The 23,609-nt window shown below is 44.4% G+C and overlaps 1 protein-coding gene across 6 annotated transcripts in view; it reads left to right on the top strand.

The window, feature by feature from the left end:
• rapgef2b (Rap guanine nucleotide exchange factor 2b) overlaps window positions 1–23,609 on the top strand; it is a 98,096-nt gene that overhangs the window by 6,999 nt on the left and 67,488 nt on the right. For all 6 annotated transcript variants that reach the window (XM_068593295.1, XM_068593268.1, XM_068593276.1 and 3 more), the window contains exons 2-3: window positions 18,194–18,264; window positions 21,012–21,068. In XM_068593295.1, coding sequence (XP_068449396.1) covers window positions 18,194–18,264; window positions 21,012–21,068 — 128 coding nt within the window. The remainder of the gene's footprint in view (window positions 1–18,193; window positions 18,265–21,011; window positions 21,069–23,609) is intronic.

Here is a 23,609-nt window from a genome sequence, read left to right as displayed (position 1 = left end):
ACGCCTGTACGCGGAAAGGGATTGGCGGCACAAGCGAAACATATTTGGGTACAAGTTCGGTAGTTTTCTTCTTATTCTCTAATCTGCCATGGCTGTGATGCGTTTATTGCAAACAAGCAGCAGACTCCTTTGAGTGAATTTGCCTCTTAGCCCCCGGTGCCACGCAGAACGGGCCCATCTCGTGAATAATCTGCCGTTTTAATCCTCCCTCTTGGTGAACTGCTCAGACGTGAAGTGGATCAGATGGAGAGCTGATTAATTTGTGTGATTAGAGGTCTCTAAATCCCAGTATACTGTTTTGCCATGCAGCTAATACTTGTTTACAGGGTTTGTAACAATGCCACTTAAAGACGGTTGCCGTTGCACCAACAGGGGTCAAAATCAGGGCAGTGTTTTGCCGATAAACAAAACTCTAAGGCTATTGTTGTTAGAGATTTTTAATTTGGAGATTGATGTGCGAGCTGGCACTCTTGCAGCTTTTTGCATAATTTATATTCCAATCCTTATTAATAATTGGAAGGCAAGAGGGAGAAATTAATGCCTTAATTCTTGGGGTTTTGCTTCGACTGTGTAGCCGGTAAAGTGACGTCTAGTTCAATTTAATGCGGCGACCTTTTTAACCATCGCAATTGTTATTTTTCACTGGGAAAAATCAAGTCACGAGCGCTAAAGCTCTCTGTCCCCGTCACTCTTAGAGCCGGCTTCATTAGCAGCAGGCCTCTGGCGGTTTGTGCACCTGCTTAGTTAAGCTTAAGATAAAGCTTTTAAATATTCATCAGCCTCAGGTACTGCTAGCCTCCCTCGCTGCATCGAAAGTAACCCCAAGTGTGTGTTTTTGGCCGCACACGTATCGGTCCCCCCAATCCTTTTAGGATATTAATGCACTTGCAACTATTTACGGATCAGTAAGACGTCGTTGCTCAGGCAGGTGTTTTGTTTTTTTATGTTACACTTAGTTATTAATGCTATATCTGGTAAGCGCCGCATTCCGATGAGACGTAACGCCAGCAGCCTCCTTCCACCAGGCAATTGTGTGTCTGGATGCAAAGGAAATCCTCCGCCTTCCAGTGTAAACAAATGCACACCGCAGAGGAGAGAAGGGAGCTGGTGTGTGTGAAGTGAAAGCATTGGGATAAGAAGAGTGTCGTTTTTGTAATGACTCTTTCAGACAAAGCCGTCTTTAACATTCTTTTGAGAAGCCGCCGAGCTGTAACGTTGAGTCACGCCACGGTTTTTATTTCTGGATGTGCCTTTTATCCTAATGTGACTGGTCATGCCTCATGCAAACTGCGGTTTATTAACAGCTGTGGTGGTGTTTAGGTGATTACTCTGCTTGTGAGCTAAAAGAGGTGATTCATTACGACGCAAACTTGAGCAAAATAGTCTGTCTCCCGCTAATGGATGAAGTTGTCAAAAGGGGAAACGGGTACAGCGACAGTCCTTGAGTTCTGCCAGTAGCATCACGCGACATGCTGGACAGCCTAAAAAAAAAGAAGGCAAAAAAAAAAAGAACTGCGGAAAAATAGCCCCATGTAACATTGTTTCCCCTCGTTTCTAAATCAGTGATTTAGAAACACTGTTGTTCCACTTCCTGCACGCCGTGGAACAGATTGGTGTACAATATGTCTTCCTTGGAACCTTATCTTTGTAATTGGTCCCTGGAGGGTTTGTCTAACCTGCGGCTGGTCACGTTTCCAACTCTGCCCCTCCGTCGCCCACCGGGGGGGAAAATGGCCCTTTATTACTTGAAGGCCTCAACGTAATCTTATTCTCACTGGAATGTTTGACACTTTCTCCCTTGCGTCCTGCTTTTGGGACGAAGGGGGATAATTATCTTAGCTTAGCTGGGTGCCCGTCTGAGATGATCGGGGTGCTCTCTCCTGCTCTCAAAGTAAAACACACATCTCGGCAGACAGAAGCTCTCTGCTTTTACCCCCACAATTTTTTTAAGGCTCTCACCTACTGGGAAAAGTTTGTGGAAACACATTTATTGCTGTGATGCAACCTTACCTTTTTCGGCCCAGCTCTGGCGACATTGTGGTATGCTCCTCTCGCACCGTTCGAGCAATAATTCTTTCCTAAATGCCGTGATGTCAGTTTACAGCCCAGCGTTATTTATTAAACGTCGCTGGTTCGTCGGCACCTCAGACCTTGACCGAGCTAATTGACACTTGCCTCGGTTGACCTCTACCAGCCATCCACTGCCAGTTGTTTTCCCATATGGCCCGATATTTCCTTCGCACTAAAACCCTCCCCCGTTGCGAGCGAAGCCTTTTTTTCATTAATCATTCTTGCCTTGATTTGCATGCAGATCTGCTTATGCGTTATGTAGCCTTGGCGGAGAAAAGGGCCAAGTATAAAAAAAAAAAAATAGGCTTATGTAATGCCACATGAGAGGCTAATGCGAGTGCAATCTTCTTGGGGCAGTGTTTGCTTACTTGTGTTTGAGTAATGTGGTTAACTGGATTATTGAGGGAAAAGGACCCCGGCCCTCAATGCGCAGCACGGCACAATGGGCAAGAATCAATCACGCTAACAAAGCAGCCCTGCGCTGTCCGTCAAAATAACAGAATCATGACGGTCCTGCAAGTTTATTAACTGAGAAACATCAGCCTCTGCCAGCGAGTGCATTTTTCACAATTGCGTCATACGTATTGTTGTTAATGCAATTCAGTGTCGAGAATGACTGGTTTGCGGCGTCGGTCATCCCATTAGTCAGACGGCGCGAGTGAGAAGTCAAGATGATGAGACACGATTGAACCCGTGGACGGAGAACAATGGAGAAGAATATATTTCTCCTACTTGCAAATGTAATTGACATATTTAGTGTAGCGTGTCTCAGTGGATATGAGTCCTCTGTAACTGACTAAAGTTATAAAATTCACACACTTGAGATATCATTATTTATAATAGTTTATATTTCGTGAATAATGCTTGATTACAAAGTGCTTAATATAAAGAAATGGGTAATACATTTGGCTTTTGTACATACTTATCTAATTAACATCAACAATTGGAAGTAGAGTTTAAGTTAAAGTTAATTCCCTCCAAACCAGCTGATGGTAACAAGGCTAATTCTTTTTTTTTTTTCGACATGTAAAAATTGTTGTGGCTTCAATAGTTTTTGTTGTTTTGGGTGTGTTTGTTTTGAAATATTAATAGTTTTGCTCCATCCTTTGTGGAATATCGCCATTATGCTCGACGGCATTGGCAAATATGAAAGATCAATGTGATTGTTGGAAAAACTATTTCAACACTTACCATGTGACCATTTCCATTGTGCCATGTTCGAGAGCATAAGTCAACTTTGCACTCTGCTTTGCTGGACCGGCCTACAACTACATTAAGTTGGGCAATCCTGTGTTGCCGATCGACAATAAAGGGATCCTTGAACCTGAACCTAACGTTGTTTGACTAAGTCACATGAACTGTGTGACTCACTCCGGGGACAGCCTTCTCATGTGATGCTTTTGTTGCACCGTCCACCTGTGTAGGCCTGACTGCCCGCGGCTGTGTTATTACTCGGCTGTATGAAGACTGTATTTGATTATAATTGGGGGGAAAGATGCGGGGCATTCATGCGCGCTTCCCTATAGGCTCGGCTGCCTTGAATCCGCCGACAAGTGTGGTGCGGACCCAACACAATGACGCCCTGTTGCAACCAGCTTCTGCTTGTCAAAAACAGTTAAAATCACACCAATTATTTTGTCGCTGTACTGGGAATAGACGTTTAAAGTTAAATTGTACCAACTGCGGCTGTACTCATGCCAAGCAGACTGAAACAAAGACTTGTATTATAGCCCAATAACCCATGAGTTGCAGTCTTACATCTTAATTGTATAGCGCAGTATTTGAAAGAGAGGTTCACAATTGCAACAAGGGAATGATTAACTTTTGTGAGAAAATATGTGAAATATTTACTGAATAAATTGATTCCATACATTAGACCATTTTAGGGCTGCTCTCATGGGATTTTGCAATCGTGTATCTCTAAATAAAATCCACCATATTGATGCATCAACACACGAATCAAACAATATATAGCAAATGGAAAAGACAATAAATCTACCATTTTAAAATTAACAAGATTGTAAGCAAGTGAAATAAATACAATGACATGAAAAACCTCTGCAGTGTCTTTCCTCTGACTAGTTTAAGTAATGCCAAGGAAAGGGAAAACCCTAAAAGATCACAATGGTACGCCATGTTTCTTTTGTAAAACATCCTCAGGATATAGGCTGAAATCCCCGTCCCGTCTGGAGCGGAGGCCTATTTTTGGTCTGCGTTGAAGTGAAAGGCCTTGGGTGGGGATCATAAGGCAACTCAGTAAACAGGAAACCTCCATTCAAGACGAGGCGAGCCGAGCGCACACCAGTGTGGCACAGATGCCCGGCACATGAAAAGAACGACGGGTTACTGAGTCGTGCGTCTCTTTGGGATTCTTCAGGATTGCAATGACACACAGTAATGGAGGGTACAAAATTGTACTTGGTGTTATTACCCTTTTACTTTTATGTATTGGCATAGCGGACTATATATACTTGAGTGGCACTCACGGCACCGCTATCTCCTTGTAGCTGCCGTGACCTCAACTGGCAGCTCACCAGATACCCCGGCTCACATTAACCAAAGTGGTTTTAGCGAACAACACGGTCCTTGTCTCCTCTCGGACGGAAGGCCTGCAGCGTGACAATCGTGGCCTTTCGAGATTTAAAAAAAAAAAAAAAAAAAAGGTGAAGGAGTCTCACCGTAACACAGGCAGACGCTCAACCCTCCCCCCCCCCACCTCCACTCCCATGCCGGAGCCATGAGAGAGCAGAGATGACAATTGTCGTCTCGATACCAACAAAAAGGCGACGGCCGCTGGCCCGCTCCCAGCTCGCAGGGAACACGCTGTTCATGTGCGACGGCTCGTCCTGCATCCCACACTCACACCCGTTTGGAAGCGCTCCAAATATAAAACCACTGGCTCTGCCAAGGTTGCTTTTTAAAACTAATTTAGGAATGTAGTGCGCCAGATTGCCAAACAGCCGAAGTAACATATTTATATTCAGTATAATTCGTACACATGCCTTTTGCGCGGCAAATTATGTATCGTATAGATTTAAATAGATTTTTTTTTTTTAGTCCTCGTCTCATCTGTTTTTTGTTTTTTTTTGTACCTTGCAGGTACTTGCGTGTAAAGCAGTATCAATGTATTGAATGTAGGACATGTTGATAATCTTACCCTACATTATTGACAATGTTGTTGGGTAATTTGCCATTATTTGGTGTAAGTGTCTCGGCCCTCTTGCACAAACAAAATTGAACTTGCCCGTTATAAACGGAGAAGCTCCATAAGGCATCAGGTTAAATACATGTTTACTTAAATGGTGAAATGAAACTTGTCATTGTCAAATGTCCTCTCCCTTCCACAGGTTTTTTTGTAGCTACTAAAATTTATCTTTTTGTGCTGCCACAACCGCATCAACCCGACATGCTCCGAAACAACAGTACAGTACATTTCACTTGAGATTTCTCGCTGGCAAACAAACTCCAATGTCCCTCCGGGGATCAGGGAGCGTTGGGTGGCTGAATAGAGGCCCTTGAGGCCCCGAAAAGAAAAATCTGGCTCGTGTGAAAGCAGTACTCGTATTGAAAGAGTTTCTCCGGTTGTTACCTAGCAACCAGCGGCCAGCGCAGCATCGTAATGCAGGAATTTACTTTACCCAGAAGGCCACAGGACAAGGCTACACAGATTGGAAAGATTATTGAATTCCATAAATATTTCAAATGAGATTAATGGCTGTCCAGTCGAGGAAACGTACCAAGCGGATGCAGTCGCATGCATAGTATTGAACCCGGGTAGGGGTCAGGCATCGCTGTTCTCTCATTGTGGAGACTATGGGGGATTTTTAGTAACTCTCCTCCAGCCTTTGGCTTCTATTTGTGTTAAGTTAATTGGACAGAAGAAAGGGGGAAAGCTGGAACCTGGCATTTCTGGATCATTTTAGGACACTAAGCAAGCCACTCCCCCCCCTCCAGGAAGATTAAAGCGCCTCCCCATCCCATTTCATCCACTCCTATACCCCCTTTTCGCTCCTTGTTTTTTTTTTTTCCCGCTTTGAGCTCTCATGAATTGATCTTTACATGATGTTGCGTAACTTTGTGATGATTGCGCTGCACCTCTTTGAGCCCTTTGTTCGGGCGAGATGGAGCGGCTTTCATTTGGCCAGACAGTTGGCTTTGTTCCCGGGTATTCGGACCTGCTACGATGAGGTTCAATGACAGAGCTGAGAGATCTCTTTGTGTCCCAGTATTGGTCAGAGTCCACCGGTGAATCCACATTGAGCCGTTGTGGTGAAGGCTGTATGTTTAAGGGCAAAATGAGTGTGGTGGCTTTTATTTTATAATTTACCCAAGATGATCTTATGATTAGTCTTCATAAAAACAAAAAGATAATATGATTTTTTTTTTATATTTAAAAAAAACAAACATTTAATACAATGCAAATTCTTACATTTGCGAATACTGAAACATCAAATGTTTGAAAATAATTCCCTTTTCCATCAAAGATCGACAATTGTTTCAACTCTACATAACAAACGAGATTCTACAGAACAAACTGTGTGTGTGTGTGTGTGTGTGTGTGTGTGTGTGTGTGTGTGTGTGTGTGTTCTAGTTGGTTCAGTGGTTGGCTCTGAATAAGGCTGCGGTTGTCGTGGTGCAGCTCTGTGGTCGGAGGCTGCAGACTGCAGTTTGTTTGCTCGTATGGCGTCTGCATCAGAGGTGCGAGTAACGCTTCCCGATTTCGGTACAAAATCGCGCCTTGTGTTCCGTTCCGCTCAGGCGGGCGAAAGATAAGATGTTCAGAAAATAAACACTCAGGATGAACTTTTAACCTCCCAGGATTTTCTCAAGGTAACATGCCCCGTTGACTCTCTTCATGGGTAGTTGAACTTAAAACAGATATAATCAATATCTCTCATGATAACAAAGGGTCACTTGCAGTGATGAACCTTTTTGGAGGATCGGCACCCGACTCCGCAGCTTTACAGCAAGTTTCAGCGGAGCGGGCTACAACTTTACTGTTTTGATACTCTCACTCGGATGAGAAGACTTTGTTTTGCTGCTTCAGCAGACCGCTGTTTTCACAGAGAAAAGCTCAACAAATAGTTCCACTATCTGCCGAGCAGCAAACGGGAGACAAACACAGTTAGAGACTATAACATAGTGGAGCATTATCGACCAAAGAGCGACATTTTCCCAGAAGGAGTTGGTAGAAAATCGGAGTGAGAAGAGCGTGAATATTGGACGGAAACTCGACTTCAAATGAATAATCATTTTGTAAATGGACAAAATTGGTCATTAAAAGTGACGCATATCAGCTTTGCTTTATGACTGAAGAGGAGCTGCTGGATAAATGTTTGGCCCACGACTACATTTTGAGATCCAAACAGTCACAAGATGAGATAAGGTTATTTTCTTCATCATCATCATCATCATCACACGCCCAATTCCAGATCTTCAATGAATTCTTGTGACGCTGTTGATGGCATTGACTTGTTGCCCTGTGAGCAGCACTCTGGCATTATGGGGTGTGACCGAGTCAGCAAATATCATTCAGTGCTAATTACGAACCCTGTGAGATCCTGTATCAGTGTGTGGCCTGACTAACGCTCCGTGGGTAATATTAAAGAGGCACCAGATGGACGCAGGAAAGTTCATTCTTACTTTTAGCACAACTTGGCTTGTTTTTTCCCTCGAGGATGACTGTGCAGCATCGTGTCCTTACACCGCAGAGTCTGCATCGGGAATCAATGCACGTGCACAGAGCAAGAAATGAACCTTTTTCTCACCTCGTGCAGTTCTTTTGTAAATAAATCGGCTCTGATGAGTGAATTAATAAAATGTTCTGCGCACGGACTGCGAACAATGCATCTCTTCTCTTTTAATGCTGACGACACAAGCTCCTTCCTCTTCCTCCTCATAAATTATTTCCTCTCCCACTGTGTAACATCCAGCAACTCTTCCCCCTCTGGTGCCGAATTCAACTGGTCACTCCACAGTGTGTTGTTTTTCTGTGGAAGTCTTTACCTCACCGCTGATGAAGAGAAATGTCTGTGTCACATGAGCGTCGGAGCAGGGAGCCGCAGTGGAGCAAGAGCAACTCCCTGCACACCTTAGAGGGCAGTTTTTGTGCCGTCGTGGTGGTGAGATAGCGAGCTGCAGGCCAAGTTATTCTCAGCGCATACTTCACACGGCACCGATATATTGTGACATGTCACGATGTTACTCACACTGGCTCTTTTATGTAACATGAACGTGATCTTTATCTTTAAAAAAAAAAAGGGTGCTTGATGTTTTTGGAATGCGTGACTCTTATTTCTTCAAGTGTTAGGCGAAAGACTCACAAAACGCACACACTTCCAACCCAACATCTGTGTTGGCTGACTGCACTGATCAAAGCAGATGGGCCTTAGGGGTCAGCTGACCCTTCAGATTCATTTTTTTTTATGAGTTGCTGCTGAGACAAATTTGTCAACTTTCTCTAAGAACGTGAACACTTTTATTAAACGCCATCTTCTTAAATTTGCTGCACATTTCTTGAAAAACTCTGCTCGATAACGTTTCACTATCCGCTCCCACTTGTGCAGTCCAGCATGCATCTGCTCTGCACGCCTCAAAAGGCCGAGTGCGTTTTACTTCTTGGGGTTTTTTTTATACTGGCTGGCGGCTCAAGTAGGTGCTGTTAAGCTCATTCACATGCCTCCCTATGTCCCGTTCCAGCCAGCCAGCCGCCTGGTCCACCAGCTGCCCTGACCACGGTGGGAAATAAACAGCGGGCTCCCGAGTGCTCTTCAAATTTGTTTTGCCTGGGACCGCTGAAGTCGCTCGGCTCCACCGGCCACTTCAGCCACTCGTTCAGGGGGTGTAATCCTAGCTAGATGAATCCCATCGAGCTGGCGTGAAAGTGGAAGATGAGAAGAGTTGCATCTTCTTAAAAAAAAAAAAAAAAAAGAGAGAAGAAAAGAAAGCCCTGAACAGGTGGCGCTGGAAGTGGCGGTTTGTTTGTGCGCCACTTAATTGGGCATCTGAAGTAGAGCGGAGGAAGGCGAGACGGCCATGTGCTCGGCTAGCTTAACCTGTGGCGTTAACGCCGCGGGCTTAATGCTAATTAGACCGCTAATTAGCTTTGTGCAGTTTGTGCCGGTACTTCCTTCAGGTGACACAAAGTTCAAAACACGATAAACATAATATCTTGAAGCATTTGTGTTAGTGTTCACCCTGATTACAGGTTTGATGACACTAGTTGTATTCTGTCTGGATCCTTTTTTATTTTTTTCTTAACTCCTCTTGAAGGATACACCTCAGCTTTTTTTTCCTCCCATTCCCAAGGAATGAATGGAGTGTTTATTTAGTATTTATTTGAACTTGAGCTCTTTGCTATCGCCGCGTGTTTTGTCTTGGTGAAAGGGTCGCTCAGACCTCGACCGTCGGCCCCGGGGACAGTGGCGAGATAGCGGCGCTCGTCACCGGCGTGACCTTGTTGTAGCCCACAAAGCCTCCACCTGCTCTCTCACACGGGCTAATGGATAAAAATACCCGGCAGATCCCACACTCTCTGTCAATAGAGATTCAAGGACAGCTGCTGGCCACCCTGTTAACACGAGGAATGTACAAACAAAGGCATGGGAATGCGCTCACAAACGTATAATGGCACAAAACGAGACAGACATGCCCACAGTGGCACCCAGTGGAACATCATACCTTTGCCCCCCCCCCCCCCCCCCCCCCCCCCTCACACACACACCCCAACCCTGAGGTGTATGATGATGAATGTTGTGCACATTGGGAATAAACTGCCGTCGCTGCTGTTTTGTCTGCTCCGGGGAGGGGGCGGTCTTCCTCCGTCCCACTTGGCACGCTGATACAGACATGCCGCGGTGTTTGTGCTGAACCGACAATATAATGCAATATATTGCCATTAGCGGATACTGCACCGTCGGCAACCTGACCTTTCGACCTTCAACACGCTAGCCGTGTGACTCCCGGCGGTCTGTTTACCTCGTTACGCGGCTACAGGCTTGTTTGCCTCCTCGGAGCTGTGCCCTGTCCACTAAGCATCGGCGCCCGCTTCACGTCGTTATCCAGCCATATGCTCTTTATTAGACGGCCAGACATGGACGAGACTGACATTTCATTTCATGCAGAGCCACGTTGCAGTCCAGCGAGGAGTATTTAGGATATGAACAGATGGATTGTGTTGCCTTTTTGTAATGGAAGTGACATTTAGCACTTTAGCTAATGAACCCAGAGAAGACCTGAGGGACAGTGCACTTTTGATGTACTGTCATGTGAATTATGGCTCTAACCGACAGTTATAGTCCTTATGCTTTAATCTTTTGACATTTTGATATTTTAGAAAATGGTGATCGTCGCAATTTTCTCAACCCCGAAGGTGACATCTTCAGATGTCTGGTTTCATCCAGCAATCTCCCCAAAACAACAATTCTCAGTTGACTAAAGCTAACACGATATGATCTACTATTCAATTTAATCAACATTTGTAAAACCAAATATCTCCCCATAGAACCAAACAAATGCAGTTTCTTCAAATGACTTCAAGTAAATTGATCTCATTTTCAAAACCACATAGGGTGATTTTATATTTAAGGACCTCTAATAAAAAGTACTTTGAGGCAGACTAACCATGGTCCATGTTTTTGTCATCATCTTTAGGCCTGAAATGTGTCATTTTTTCCTCGCTAACTGCTAAATTACCGTCTCCATATAGCCACCTATATAAGGAATATTGAAACTCCATTTAAATGTTTGTCTTTTCAAGTTGATTCATTACTATTTAATAATTGACTCCTTCCTAGGTAATGTCAGCTTTGAATATCTTTGGGTTTAAAGGTGTGAAAACTATTAATGTTTTGTTTGTTCCATAAACCAAATAATGACTTGTTTCATCACTAAAACAATTAGGATGAAAATAGCCGTGTATTTCAGGCCCGCTCGTGTCCCAGCTGCACGGTCCTAACGGTCGACCCGGAGGGCCCCTCCACGCTCGCCCTGCTATACGGTACCTCACGAAGGTTAGCGAGCAGCGGGGGGTGGCCGAGATGGCCTCTTTAGGCCTCGCGTGTGTGCGAGACATTATCTCTTCAGCGTCATCTGAGGAATGCAAGCCTCACCCCCGGCATGACACACAAGACGGGCCCCTCCGCCGTCACGGTAACCGGATCCAGGAATACAAGCGCACAACCGAGTCGAGGGGTCGTCGACGTAGAAAGGCAAACGTTTTTGAAAAGGTCACAACGTCCAAAAGGGACGTTCCGGATCGCGGCGCGGTGTAGGACCGCACAAAAGCAACTGAACGAGTGAGTTAATGAACACATATTGTTCCCAGTAACAGATGGCTCCATTGGATTGAATAGAAATATTTAGCAGTTGGTTTCAGCGTTGGCCAACCACTGAATGGGAAGGTTGAATGAAATCCACTCGTCAACATATTTTACAGAAATTATCATTGGATTTCTTTAGTCAGGGTTATGTCACCCTAATGAGCTTCTTTTTATTTGCGGCCACAGTAAAGTTCAGAGGGTGAAGGAACAGAGAGAAAAGCTCCCAGTGACAAGTGAGCAATTGTTGTAAAACTAGGTCGTCCTCGCTCCCAAGTCGCGGGGGATTAATTTGTGCTTTTCCCAGCTATTTTCCGAAAACAGAACGGCAACAAATCCTCCCCGCACAAAGTGCCGTGATTAGACCGTCCGTAAGCATCTTAGACAGCGATGGTGTAATGATCCCCGCTGGTGGGAAGATGCAGCTCGTTTCCCCCGACTGCAGCGTCCTGCAAACTGGAGACCGCAGCCGTCAATACTGCCCTCTTTAATTGCATTGTTTTCAATCGCAAGTCAAGTTCTTCTCATCAGCGCCTCTGTGCTCCACCTTCCCGTTCTCCATTTAGTTCCCCACCAGACTCGAGGATCCAAAACAAATCTACTGATGGAAAGCGTGTCATGCTGATGCGCTACAGTTTGATGTATTTGACCCAACAAATGTCAGAGCGCAGGCCTGCTGCCCAGCGCTGCACCGACCGCCACCACGGACAGAGGAGGAAGGATCACAATTTGCCAGCGAGATGTTCTACTCGGTGGGAAAACTCTGCCGGAGGAGTTGTTCTTTGCGAGTCGCCTGGCAGTGCTGACAGAAGTGCATATGCCTCACAGTGGGCGGCCATGCTGGTTCCTCTCTCGCTCCCTCTGTTCCTCTCTCTCCGACGGCCTAATGAGAGTCGCGGTAGCGTTGGAAGACGGCCAAGTGTGCAGGGAGAGAAATAATTCATGAACGGTGTTTTTTCACTCCTTTTTTATAGACTGGAGATTGATAGTGCTGCGCCCTTTTTAGACGCATCCTTTTTTGTTGTTGTTTTGGTCTCAGTAGCGGTGCCGATTCCAATACCAGCGTTTAATTAATAAGCAGTCTGCCTCCCTGTGTGGAGGAGACTGGGATCATCAGGTTTCACTTAAACCTTGCTTTCCTGACTTTGTAACACAACATTAACGAATACAAACATAGTCATACCTTTTTAATTTCTTTTTTATTTTAATAAAATAGGAGTTTTTATGCAACAAATTAGTCAAAACTTAAAGAGGAATCAGAATTCTGGTCTAAAACGTATATAGTATATAAAGACGCTGATACCTGATCTCGCTGCTTAATCAGTGTCTGCCTGATATTGGTATCTGCGTGCCTAAACATTGATAGATGATGGAGGTAATGGGCAGTTTGATCAATATTGTTTCACACGAGTGCAGGTATGCATTAGTAAGTAAATATATCAATCGGTCGTGTTTTGCCGTTCGGTCAGAAAGTCACAAACGTGCAATCGGGAGCAAGACTCACTGGACGGAAGGAATTCCTCGTCGGTGCAGTCGGGGAAGCACAGGGAGCTTGCATTGCATACGCGGACGCAGGCGGCCCCAGGGGTGGTGCTGGTGGTGTCAATGCTGTCATCGAAGGAGACACGGTCATTGATTCGCTCTGCTGGTTGGACTCGGTGAGGGCAGCGCTTCACTGAAACAGCCTCTGTGCGTCTGGTTTTATGGGGTTATACCACTTAATCGCTCATTCCTATGACATAAAAACACAACCTCATGATACATTAGTCCCCCGACACACCTTGACACATCAGCATTTCTACTTTACGAGTTACTGATCTATAAAAGGCTGTTTCTTTATCCCCCCAGTAGTTTATGGCATTGCGATGTGTAGTTTAAACGGGTGATTGTATTATCGAACGAGACTCGCGGATGCGTTGAAATATTGGAATCTGATCATCAATCTGCTTGCGTCGTCCGTAATGTCCTTCACCTCCTTTTTTTTTTTACCTGAGGCTTCGGTTTATCTCTCCCACAGCGGCCCCATTGTCTTGTGAAAGGCTGCAGCCCGGCCCTTTGACGCGTCGCTACAGTTGGGTGATAGATGCGCGCAGCGGTCGGCTATCTGCACTCGACCAGAGCCGAACGAATAAAAGGATTGACTGTTTGCGCGACAGTGAAAGGGCCCCGAGTGGAGAAAATGCTTCCTATCTGGCAGATGGACCCTGTGGTGTTAGGAGATAAGGAAAGCAGAGGCACTTCTTAACCACACTTAAAGGGGGACCCGGGGCTGTTGGATTGAAAGAAACGAATACTGACTTACAGTAGCAACTATTGATCGTTTTTGAGTCGTTCATCGAGCAAGTAGGCTCGGTAAATATTCAAATGTGTGCCAATTTGCTTCATTTTTACATATTTATTTTCTATTAATCAGACAAAACATAGACAAATGCATCAATCAATCAATTGATCAAATTATGGCACTGATTGTTTTTTAAAGCCCCATCTTCGAGGTGAAGCTATCAGGCAGCTGATAGCTTCACGAGGTTTGTCAGAAAAGGTTCAGTCGTTCTTCATTGCAGAGCTGCAACACTTCGCTGATTAATCAGTCAAGTAGAAAATGCAAAACCCTTCCTGGTTCCATTTACTCAAATGTGTTTAATTTGGCCATAATTGACTATCGTTTCCAACTGGCAGTCAGATGAAAGAGAGAAATTATCAGTGCCTTTTTTCTTCTTTTTCATAGACCAACCTATTAATGGATAAATGAATTGATGATGTAAACAGTCATTTCTTGCAGCCTCGTTCAGATCCATGCCAAGATTATCCATAAGCATCTCTGGTACTATCCATTTTAAGAAATTCTGTTTCCTTGTGCCACCGTTTTATGTCATGTCATTGATATGTGGCAAAACAAGTCTTTATTTTTTTTTTTTTAGAAATCATTTCAGGTCACACATGTTTTCTTTTTGCTCGGATAACATTTCCGTGTGAAACTGTATTTGTTTACACCGAAACTGTTCCTGTCGTACCCGTCAATGAACAACAATGTGAGGGGGGGGGGGGGGAAACTCCATCACAACTCTTTGGCCTTCCTTTGCCCACTGAATGCTTTGCCACTCGACAGGCTGGCACGGGGCCTAGGGGCCCAAAGTGTGTGTGTATGTGTGTGTGTGTGTTTGAGGCTAGCTATTGTTTTTATTTGTATCAGGAGAGGAAATGCCTCCACCGGTTTGGCAGCATCGCGTTGCTTCCATCTGTCCCATAAATAAAGGTGCAAAGCGACAGCATGTCGAGGAAATAACTTTGGGGGGAAGTTTACAGAGCGCTTCTGTCGACGGCTTACGACTGGCATGCCAGGAATGCCACTCTCAGTTCTGCACGAGCAGCTTTGTCCGCAAGGTTTAAAAAAAAAGAAAAACATTAACAAGAACATCATCTTGGTATGTTTCTTTCTTCTTTTCTTTCTTCCCCCTTCCGCGGGGGCCACCTGTGTTCCTGGAAGGATTAGTTCAGAGAAGTAAGGAGGCGGGATTAGACGGTGTTACTAGTGTAGCCTGGGAGTTTGAGCCACCCAACAGTTCTCTCGTTTTTGTTTTTAAATGAACCTGCTTTGTCTTTTATTCAGCGCACACACAATGAGAATGAATTCAGACTAAATGTTGCTTCATCAGCATGTCCTAGTTTCAGCTTCCCACTGCTCTTGATCTGATCCACTTCATGTGTCTGTGGGATACTGTTGGTACCGCTTTCAGCCAAAGACATGGAGGCTATACACAAGATGATGAAAGCTCAGATCAAACGGCCTCTGCTTTTGATCTCGCTCCTAAGAAACAAAAGCATCACAATCAGCTGTGAGAATAATCACAGTCCATGTTTGAAATGCACAAATGAATCGTAAAAGCACAGAAACCTGCATTGGAACTGTGGAGGTTTTGCTGTGATTTGATCCTCTCCACGGCACATATCCTCTCCATGTACACTTTGTGGTGATTGTGTTCGGCTCCGTCTGAAAGGAGGCCAGATAGAGGGGGGGGGAAGAAAAAATCAGACCGGAAAATGTCGGGCCCAGTGAGGAGGAAAAGAAAAAGGTTCTTTGCATTCTTTCCATACAGTCAATCTGAAATATTTGAGACTGAAGCCACAATTGATGGTTTTGCATATTTCTCCATTTGAGGCTGCATTTGAGTGGCGCTGTTTCAGTCACTGTGATGTCACCACAGAGGGGAGGAGAAGACACCCGCAGCACTGCCCCCTAGTGGTGACCTTGTGCCTGCATTATTCACTACTTGCTGCTTAAGAATTCCTTCTATCCACAGTCAAAGTTGATCCGTGTGTTTCTTTACTTCATCTCCACGCGATTAAAAGTAATTACTTTATTATATATAAATGGCACTATGACACTCTGAAAATGTTTTACTTCACATTGTGTCAAGAAACAATTTATATTGCATCACAGATCGATAGGACACAAATATTTCTTTAGTGACCATTGTGAAGAACACATTTATGGTTGATAATATATCAGACTCATTGTGTGTTTTGTTTTTTCTTGCAGCCTTATTTTAAAAATCAGGCTCTATTTTCATCATTTCCTCAATAATGGAAGTTCACGGCCAACAACCTATACTGCCAGTGCTTTTTAACCACGATCCACTTTTGAATCCTGCATTTCCCCGTCCCAAATTCAGAACCTCTGTTAGATTTCATTTCATCGAAAATATGGTGAGAAATGCCCACCATTATGGACATGAGTCCATTTCTTGTTGAGTCTAACCAAACCAAATGTTTTTATTTATTTAAGTGATTTAAAAATGACTTAATCAATTGATTCATCAATATCAGAGTAGATGCCGAGCAATTGATTATTCATTACACTAAACTGCATGCTTTTACCCCAAACATCTCTATATTTAGGCGATTGCTTGCTGGCCTACATATGCATCCATTTAACGTTCTCGAAATAAAGCTTTTTGCATTTTGTGCTGTGGCATTTCTTCTGTAGCTCAACGTCCAAAATGCAGCCAGTGGATCGAGGCTGCGGTTCCCTGCTCACCCAGCAGGTGGCAGTGTGTGCCTGGACATTTCCCCGCTGTTGGAACAGCTGCTCCTGTGCGCCTCTCCTTTCACTGACCACAGACACTTTGAACATCAGGATTTGGTTAGCGAGGATAGGGCCGTGTGATGTAACGGGTCGCCCCGAGGACCGTTTCCTTTCTGCGTCCGCTTCACGAAGGCCGGACCCAAATAAACAAGTTTAAGTGCTGACGTCAGGGTTAACAAAGACCCAGCCGAGTGCTTTCATAACCCTGGTTTGGATATCGCTCTGTAGCGTGTGACATGTTTGTTGACTATGATAATTACATGGTGCACATTCATTCTCACCCCACAACTGCCGAGTGTTTTTCCACACTTCTAATGGGAACCTCTGAATTCAGTTTCCACACTGAGCAAATAGGCGTTCTCGGTGTGTGTTTTTTCTTTGTGATGGCTACTTGCTTCATGGTTGTGAGGACGTTGTTTGTTTTGTTAATCCATCACCTGCAGCTGAGTTTCATGCATCCTTTTGGTAGAGTGTGAAATTATTCATACCATCATTTTTTAAGACTTTAAACTCCCCAAAAGCTTCCAACGCTAACGTGATTCTGTCACTTTTTTTTATGCTCACCGACGCAGACTTTTGCAGAAAACCAAACAAGCGCAAACAAAAGTGTCATTCAGCGCACGTAGTCCACATTTCATAAAAACGTTGAATAAGCCGAGTATGACTGTGGCCGTCCGAAACCTGACCCGCAGACAAGGTGGCCATTCTGAGAGATTTCCACACAGTCTCCGTTGTCCCTCCTGTCGCCACATCTACCTCCCAGTTGCCGCCGACAAAGGCGTCCCAGTAGCAGCAACAACCAGCACGGACACACACACGGACACACACAGACGTAGCCAGTGGGTACCAGCAGACAGTTGAGTCGCTGTGCTGGCTGCCAGCTCCCAGAGAGAGCCACTTTGTTTCACCTCTGACTTGGATTCACGCCAAACAATCTTAAGAGTCGCTCACTGGGTCACTTGATGAATTAATTGAATGGCGAGTTTATATAGTTGTGCAGTTCCTTTTTCATTTGTTCAAGGTGCTTTATTGCTTCATTTCTAATCCGATACTCGGGCACATAATCAATGAGCGTGTGTGTGTGACAGTTTTCCTGTCATGTGAGTTGCCATGTTTGTCCGCTGCTGAAAGACTAATTGGCACAGCTTTGAAGTGTCAGTGCGACAACGCGGTCGTTACCGCGGCTTTGTGTCCAATCTGTAATCTGTCGACACCGCTTTGCTCGTCGCGATCGAGTAGGAGCGTCTAAGCCGGCGGTTTGATTTTGACTGAAAGGTCCTCGGCTTTTACGATCCAAAAGATTGATCTTTGAGTTATGCCATCCCCAAGAAAAAAAAAACATCGTGTGTCATGACAGTCTTGTCGAGGGTCGATGACATCACAGTCGCACACATCATTGACACATGAAAATCTTTTATTAAGTTGATATTGTGAGCAGACGGTTGCATATTCGCATACCTGCTCTTCAGCAGCTCGGTGTTCACACGCGAGTAAACATGAATCTGTCTCTTTAGAGTTCAGTAGGTTTATTTTTCTTTTTTGACTGAAACCAGCTGGGCCGGCAAAGAGGTTGATCAGACGGGTTTCGGGTGAATCGAAAACGTTGCGCACGCATTGTCTTTTCATCCATTTTTCATGTGACAATATTGATTTGTAGCAGCTTTACGGCTCTCGCTCTAATCTCCCGTGTCTAACCCCTCCTTGCTTCTCCTCTGTTCCTCAGGACCTGGAGATCGTGTACTCGTACCTCCACGGGATGGAGGCCCTGTCCAACCTGCGAGAGCACCAGCTGAGGTCAGTGTCTGTGCGTGTGTGTGTGTGTGTGTGTGTTCTCGGCTCGCGTAACTCCGGGGCTTGAATGTAAATGTAAACACTTGACAGCGCCTCGGTGTCTGCATCCATAGCGGTTGTGGTCGGGTCAGGCACAACGACCGCCATCCATCTTTTACTGCGCTCGTGCATGTGTAATAACTAGGTTTTGCCTCTTTGGTATGAATCAAGCTTGCATACCTTTTTAAAAAAAAAAAAAAGAAGTGTTTATTGTTACCTGTCTGGGTTATCACTTTTCTAACTCAGTGATACGACCCATTTTTTTTTATTGATGTTACATTTCATATCATGTGCAACAGCCGACTCTTATTGGAGAGGAGGTTCATTCATCACACCATTGCACCGGGTGAGAAGTAGACGAGGGATCGATATCTCTCTCAAGCGCTTCGCTCCTCCTATCATAGTGACCTTATTGCCTTTGGGCTCTAGAGGAAAAGGTAAAACATTTCAGGACTTTGCCCTTGGATATTATTAACATTGTGATAGTCTTTTCAAACTTTTTTCTCACATTTGATCGTTTTTATTTCATGAAAGTGATCATTAGTTACAGCCTTAAATTCAGCTCTCAGTCAGAAAAAAAGTCAGAGTTCATATCTGACTCCATATGAAGCTGCTCTCTCTCTCTATTGAAGTGCATTTATTTTGAATTGCGACTAAAAAAAAAAGACACGTTTGTCTTTGCAAAACGCATAACAATATAATCTCAAATTGATTAAAACGCAGCTGACGTGAACACGCCCGCTCTGTCCCGTCATCGTCGCCGCTCGCCTCCCGGTCGTTTCTGTCTGGCACAAAGTTTCCAAACACTGCCATGTCAGAAGTCTGTTCCCAGCATGCCTTGTGTGCATATATGTGGATTATACTGGCGGCGGAAAAACAATGTAGCAGTACATGACCCGCGAGCTGGAACATTCCACTGTGTGACCCCACAGAGCCTCCCACCCGACAGTAACCCTCCTCCCTCCCTCCATTTGGGTCCTGAGGAATGTCCCCGTGGTCCCACAGACAAGTCCTCCACTCCTGCCAACTTTGTTTTTCCCATCCTTCAAAAAAAAAAAGAAAGGAAAATACAATTCCCAGCCATCCCACTAACTATAGGATCATGTTATAGATCTTTTTTTCCCCTCCCTTTTCATCTGAGAGGAATGTGTTGTTGTCCCGGTGTAGTTAGTTTTTTTTCACAGCGAGTCGTTTTTTCGAGCCGGGATTGTTTTTTCTCTCCTGCAGCGGCTGCAACACGACGGTCGCCCGCCAGCTATTTTCTGAAGCCTTTTGTGTTTTGATCAGCTTCTGTTTACTATAGCTGCCTGTCTGTAAAGTTGAGGCTCAGTCGTCTTCTCTGGAGGCGTTTCTGGGAAAAGCCTGATGTGGATGACTTTTTCTCTTGTTTTATGTTATTGTGGGGGAGAAAAAAAACTGACACAACACATTGTGTTAGTTTCCAAAATCAGAGATCTGCGATTTTACAAATATCATTTACCCTCACACAATAACTGAATGAGAAAGAATAAGGGTTAAAGCCTCGGTTAAATTGTGTTAGTACTTTCATAATATTCATATTTAGATCCTTTATGTTTAACGTTCCTAAACTAAGGAAACAAGAATCCAGTGACGAGGGCAGCGGGAGCACAAAGTGAGTCTGGAGCTGGTTTGAGGAAGAGAAAGCACTGCACAGAATAAACTCATTTCACCCAGATGAATGACACTTGTTTGTGGCAGCAGAGGCATAAATAGTCCTGTGAGTATGTGGTTAATTGTTGTTCATTGTTAAAATCCCCAAATAAAGGTTAAAAAAATCAATCATGGTGCGGTGAATGAGTAACGGCCTCTTTTAAAGCTTTTATCAGTGCTGTCATCAACAACAAACAAATAAAACCGACTAATGAACATAAAACAAGATGATCAAATGTTTGGCAACAATACTAGGACACACTACAAAGAAAAAAAAGACAATACATTAAATAGAGAAAATGATATATGGCAAAATAAACGGCCCATGAAGATCTGCGGGTTTAAAATGCAGTGGGAGTTTTCCTTTCTGAAATAAGTGTTTTCTAGAGCTTGGAGCCATGCAAGCATAAAGCAGCCTCCACTGATGTTCGTAGGGAACATCTGAAAGAAAGTCCGTGGAAAATATGAAACAACATAAAGAAACATGATCTTTGCCCATGAAACCGCCTTTATGTCACATAAAGGTATTAACAGCACAGCAGATCTCAAACGCGTGTCTGCAACTTAAGCGGTACATGTCACGGCAATAAAAACACTGATCGCCACAGAAATGCACCGTAGAAGTCGCAAACCAACTGACTCCCCGTAGACCAGAATGCAGTGCGGCCACAGGGCTGGCGTCCCGTGCTGTTCATGGGAAGTTACTGTTCTCCTCGTAAATCCACACTGTTAGGATAAAACTGTCAGTCATTCATATGTCTACAGGATACTCCCACTATATCATATATCACATGGTCACTGCCTGTAGCGGATGCTGGCGGGAAATCCTTCTGGGGAAATGTAGGACATCACTAGTTGTAGGCGTGACGGCAAAATACACAAGTACCAGGGGTCAGGTTTATTATTTGAGGCGACACCCTTATTAGAACAATGTCTGGATTTATTCCCTTTCTTTTAGTCCTGGTTTATAACATTGCTAACCGACCAGGGTTACAGTTTCCTCCTATTGTTTTCTGACTGCCTCTCTCTCTCCTCTGCAGGATGATGTGCGAGACGGTGCGTTACGAGAGACATGAGGCCAATGAAGTGCTGTACTAGTAAGTACCACGGTGTCTGGGACCGCATGGGCGCGCCGGCCTGCGTCCAAATGGACATCGATGATTGGGTTTAATTCTCGCATATTGAACAAAAGACAAAACGGAGGGCAGCAAATGTAACAATTTAAATTAAATGATGTGTGATTAAAGCACACTTTGGCCCGTTATTCAGCGTAAAGGATGTGTTGGGGTACAGCGGGTCAGCGGAGCGGCGCGTGTGTGTGCGTGTGTGTGTGTGTGTGTGTGTGTAAGTCACATTAAACGGCTCTACAGCAACGCTGAAGAACCAGAATGTTGAATTCAATATGGCGTTGTGTACCAAATCCAGACAGAAAACCTGCAGCTGTGACGCAGACGGCTGCTGTGGAGGGTTAATACGGTCGTAAAGCTGTATTGACATTTTTCCCAGACCGCTTCTGATTGTGTTTTCTGTTAAAAGGCTGTAACAACTTTAGTAAGCAAGGCGTTCGACTGCTGTCACATGTCGACATCTTTCGAACACCCATGGTGAGAATTAAGCCTGTTAATTAACGTTATCAGCCTCTCGAGAGGCGACAGAGGGCGCAATGTTCCTTTTCTGCCTCTTGAGCCCCTGTGTAGGTGTGTAGGTTTGTGTGTCTGCGTGTGTTACTGCAGGGGTCTATACATATGTGTGTGTGTTGGGGGATGACTGGGAAGAGTCAACACTTCATTAGAAGCCCATCGGCGGTGTGGGAGCTGATTAAACAATAGGAATGCAGATTAGTCCGTGGTCGCATAATAGACTCCTGTTTCCACAAGATTCCCTCAGGTCACACACACACACACACACACAGACACACACACAGTCTCTTTTGGTTTTTAGTAGTATCGTTAAAGAGCATTCTTAGATGTTCTCGTCAAACTCCCTAGTATCCGAATAGAAACACTAAAGTGGACGCACATCATTTTTCACACGTGAACAGTTTTATTTGTACATACGGCTTAGTGTGGACATATAATACCTCAATAGGACCAACACAGAGGCAGAAATTATGAAAAAAAGAAAGAATTATGAAAAAAGAATTCCCTCCGATATTGAAAATCATATCGCGATTGCAAATCTTCTTTTTTTTTTAAAAATCAGTTATATGTGTGCGTTTTATATGAAAGAGGAATAACAGTAGAGAAGAATGAAACTACTTTTCTAAGTTTACCTCCAGGCGAAACCATCAACACAGACGGTTATTGTCCTTCTTTAAATCTTTATTGGTAGATTTAATTAGCACGAGTGTCGCGGTTTCTAGTTGCGTCTGTGCACAACTGTTTGTATGTGCACAAGTGCATGCGTGCTTGCATGTGTGAACCTATAACAAGTCTGTCGGGGCTCTTCCTGATAAGAGCAGGGTGCTAAACAGCAGCAGAGGAGATTGACTTTCCTCCCGTGCGAGATCTTAATCAACCTTCTCTTGTGAAAATACAAGCTTTTAACAGCATGTCTTCTATTTATAACTGCAATGATCTGCAGGGAAACGAGGGCTCTAAAAGTCAATGGGGAATTTAATTGTGACCGCATCTCTATTAAGCTGTAAAGAATTGTAATCCCCGTACGTTGAGTCATGGGTTCATTTCCTTGAAGGAAAAACCCCGGCTCCATTGAAAGGTGCTTTGTAGAAATGCTGCAGGCAGGAACAACGAAACAGTTAAATGTACATTTGTATTTGTCCCTTTTTTCACGGAGCACAACTGCAGTGCGTTGGGCTGAATTGTTGGATTCACTCAGTAGTTAAAATGGGCAGGAACGATTCTGGCACCTTTTGACTAACGGGTCAATAAGTCTCATTGACTGTTTCATCCATATTTATGTGAAGCGAGTTCATGTTTTGTGTGCTGCGGCCCGGCGTTCCTTTGAGCCATCGAGATATTCCCAAATGTCATGTCACCCCGCGGTTATTTTCCCACTTCAATCCCCAGTCGTCCGTCATTGAAAAGAAAATCAACAGTCGCGTGTATTGATCCATTGATTTGTATTTTCATGCCCACCGGAGCGCGTGAAGGGGATCTGCCTGCCTGCAGAGAAACCCACGAGCTCAGACTGAAAACCTTGATCCATCATCGGTGACGCCGGTGGAGGAGTTCAAAACACAGCGGGATGTTGATGATTTTAAATACCCTCAGTGAAGATCACGCTTCAACAAACGGGACAAAATTAGGCTTGAGGAAGAGATTTTTTAGAAGCCTATAGTGGTGACGCCGTATAACTTTTTTTGCCCAACCAACAGTCCAGAAACCCAATATGTATATCAGTTGTAACGCTGTACAAGCTAATCAATGGATTAATTGGTTATCCTGTAGATTTACTATATTTGGTTTTGTTTTAATATGCTCTTTCTCTCATCTGTTATGCAGCATTTTAGCTGCTTCTGCATTTGAGCTGCTTCTGCCCTTGCTTTTTGTTTGTTTTTTCTTCCATAATGTTGGGAGAAAAAAGCACTCTGATTCATACAAATAGCCCAGTTAATGACCCGCACACTCACAATCTCTCTCTAACTGCCCCCGACAGTTGGCAGTCCTGAAGCAATG

This window comes from Clinocottus analis, unplaced genomic scaffold (assembly GCF_023055335.1).
Source record: "Clinocottus analis isolate CAN_PGR_092001 unplaced genomic scaffold, fCliAna1.0.p SCAF_10, whole genome shotgun sequence".
NCBI classification, from domain to species: Eukaryota; Metazoa; Chordata; class Actinopteri; order Perciformes; family Cottidae; genus Clinocottus; species Clinocottus analis.
This window is presented reverse-complemented; position numbering and strand designations above follow the sequence as displayed.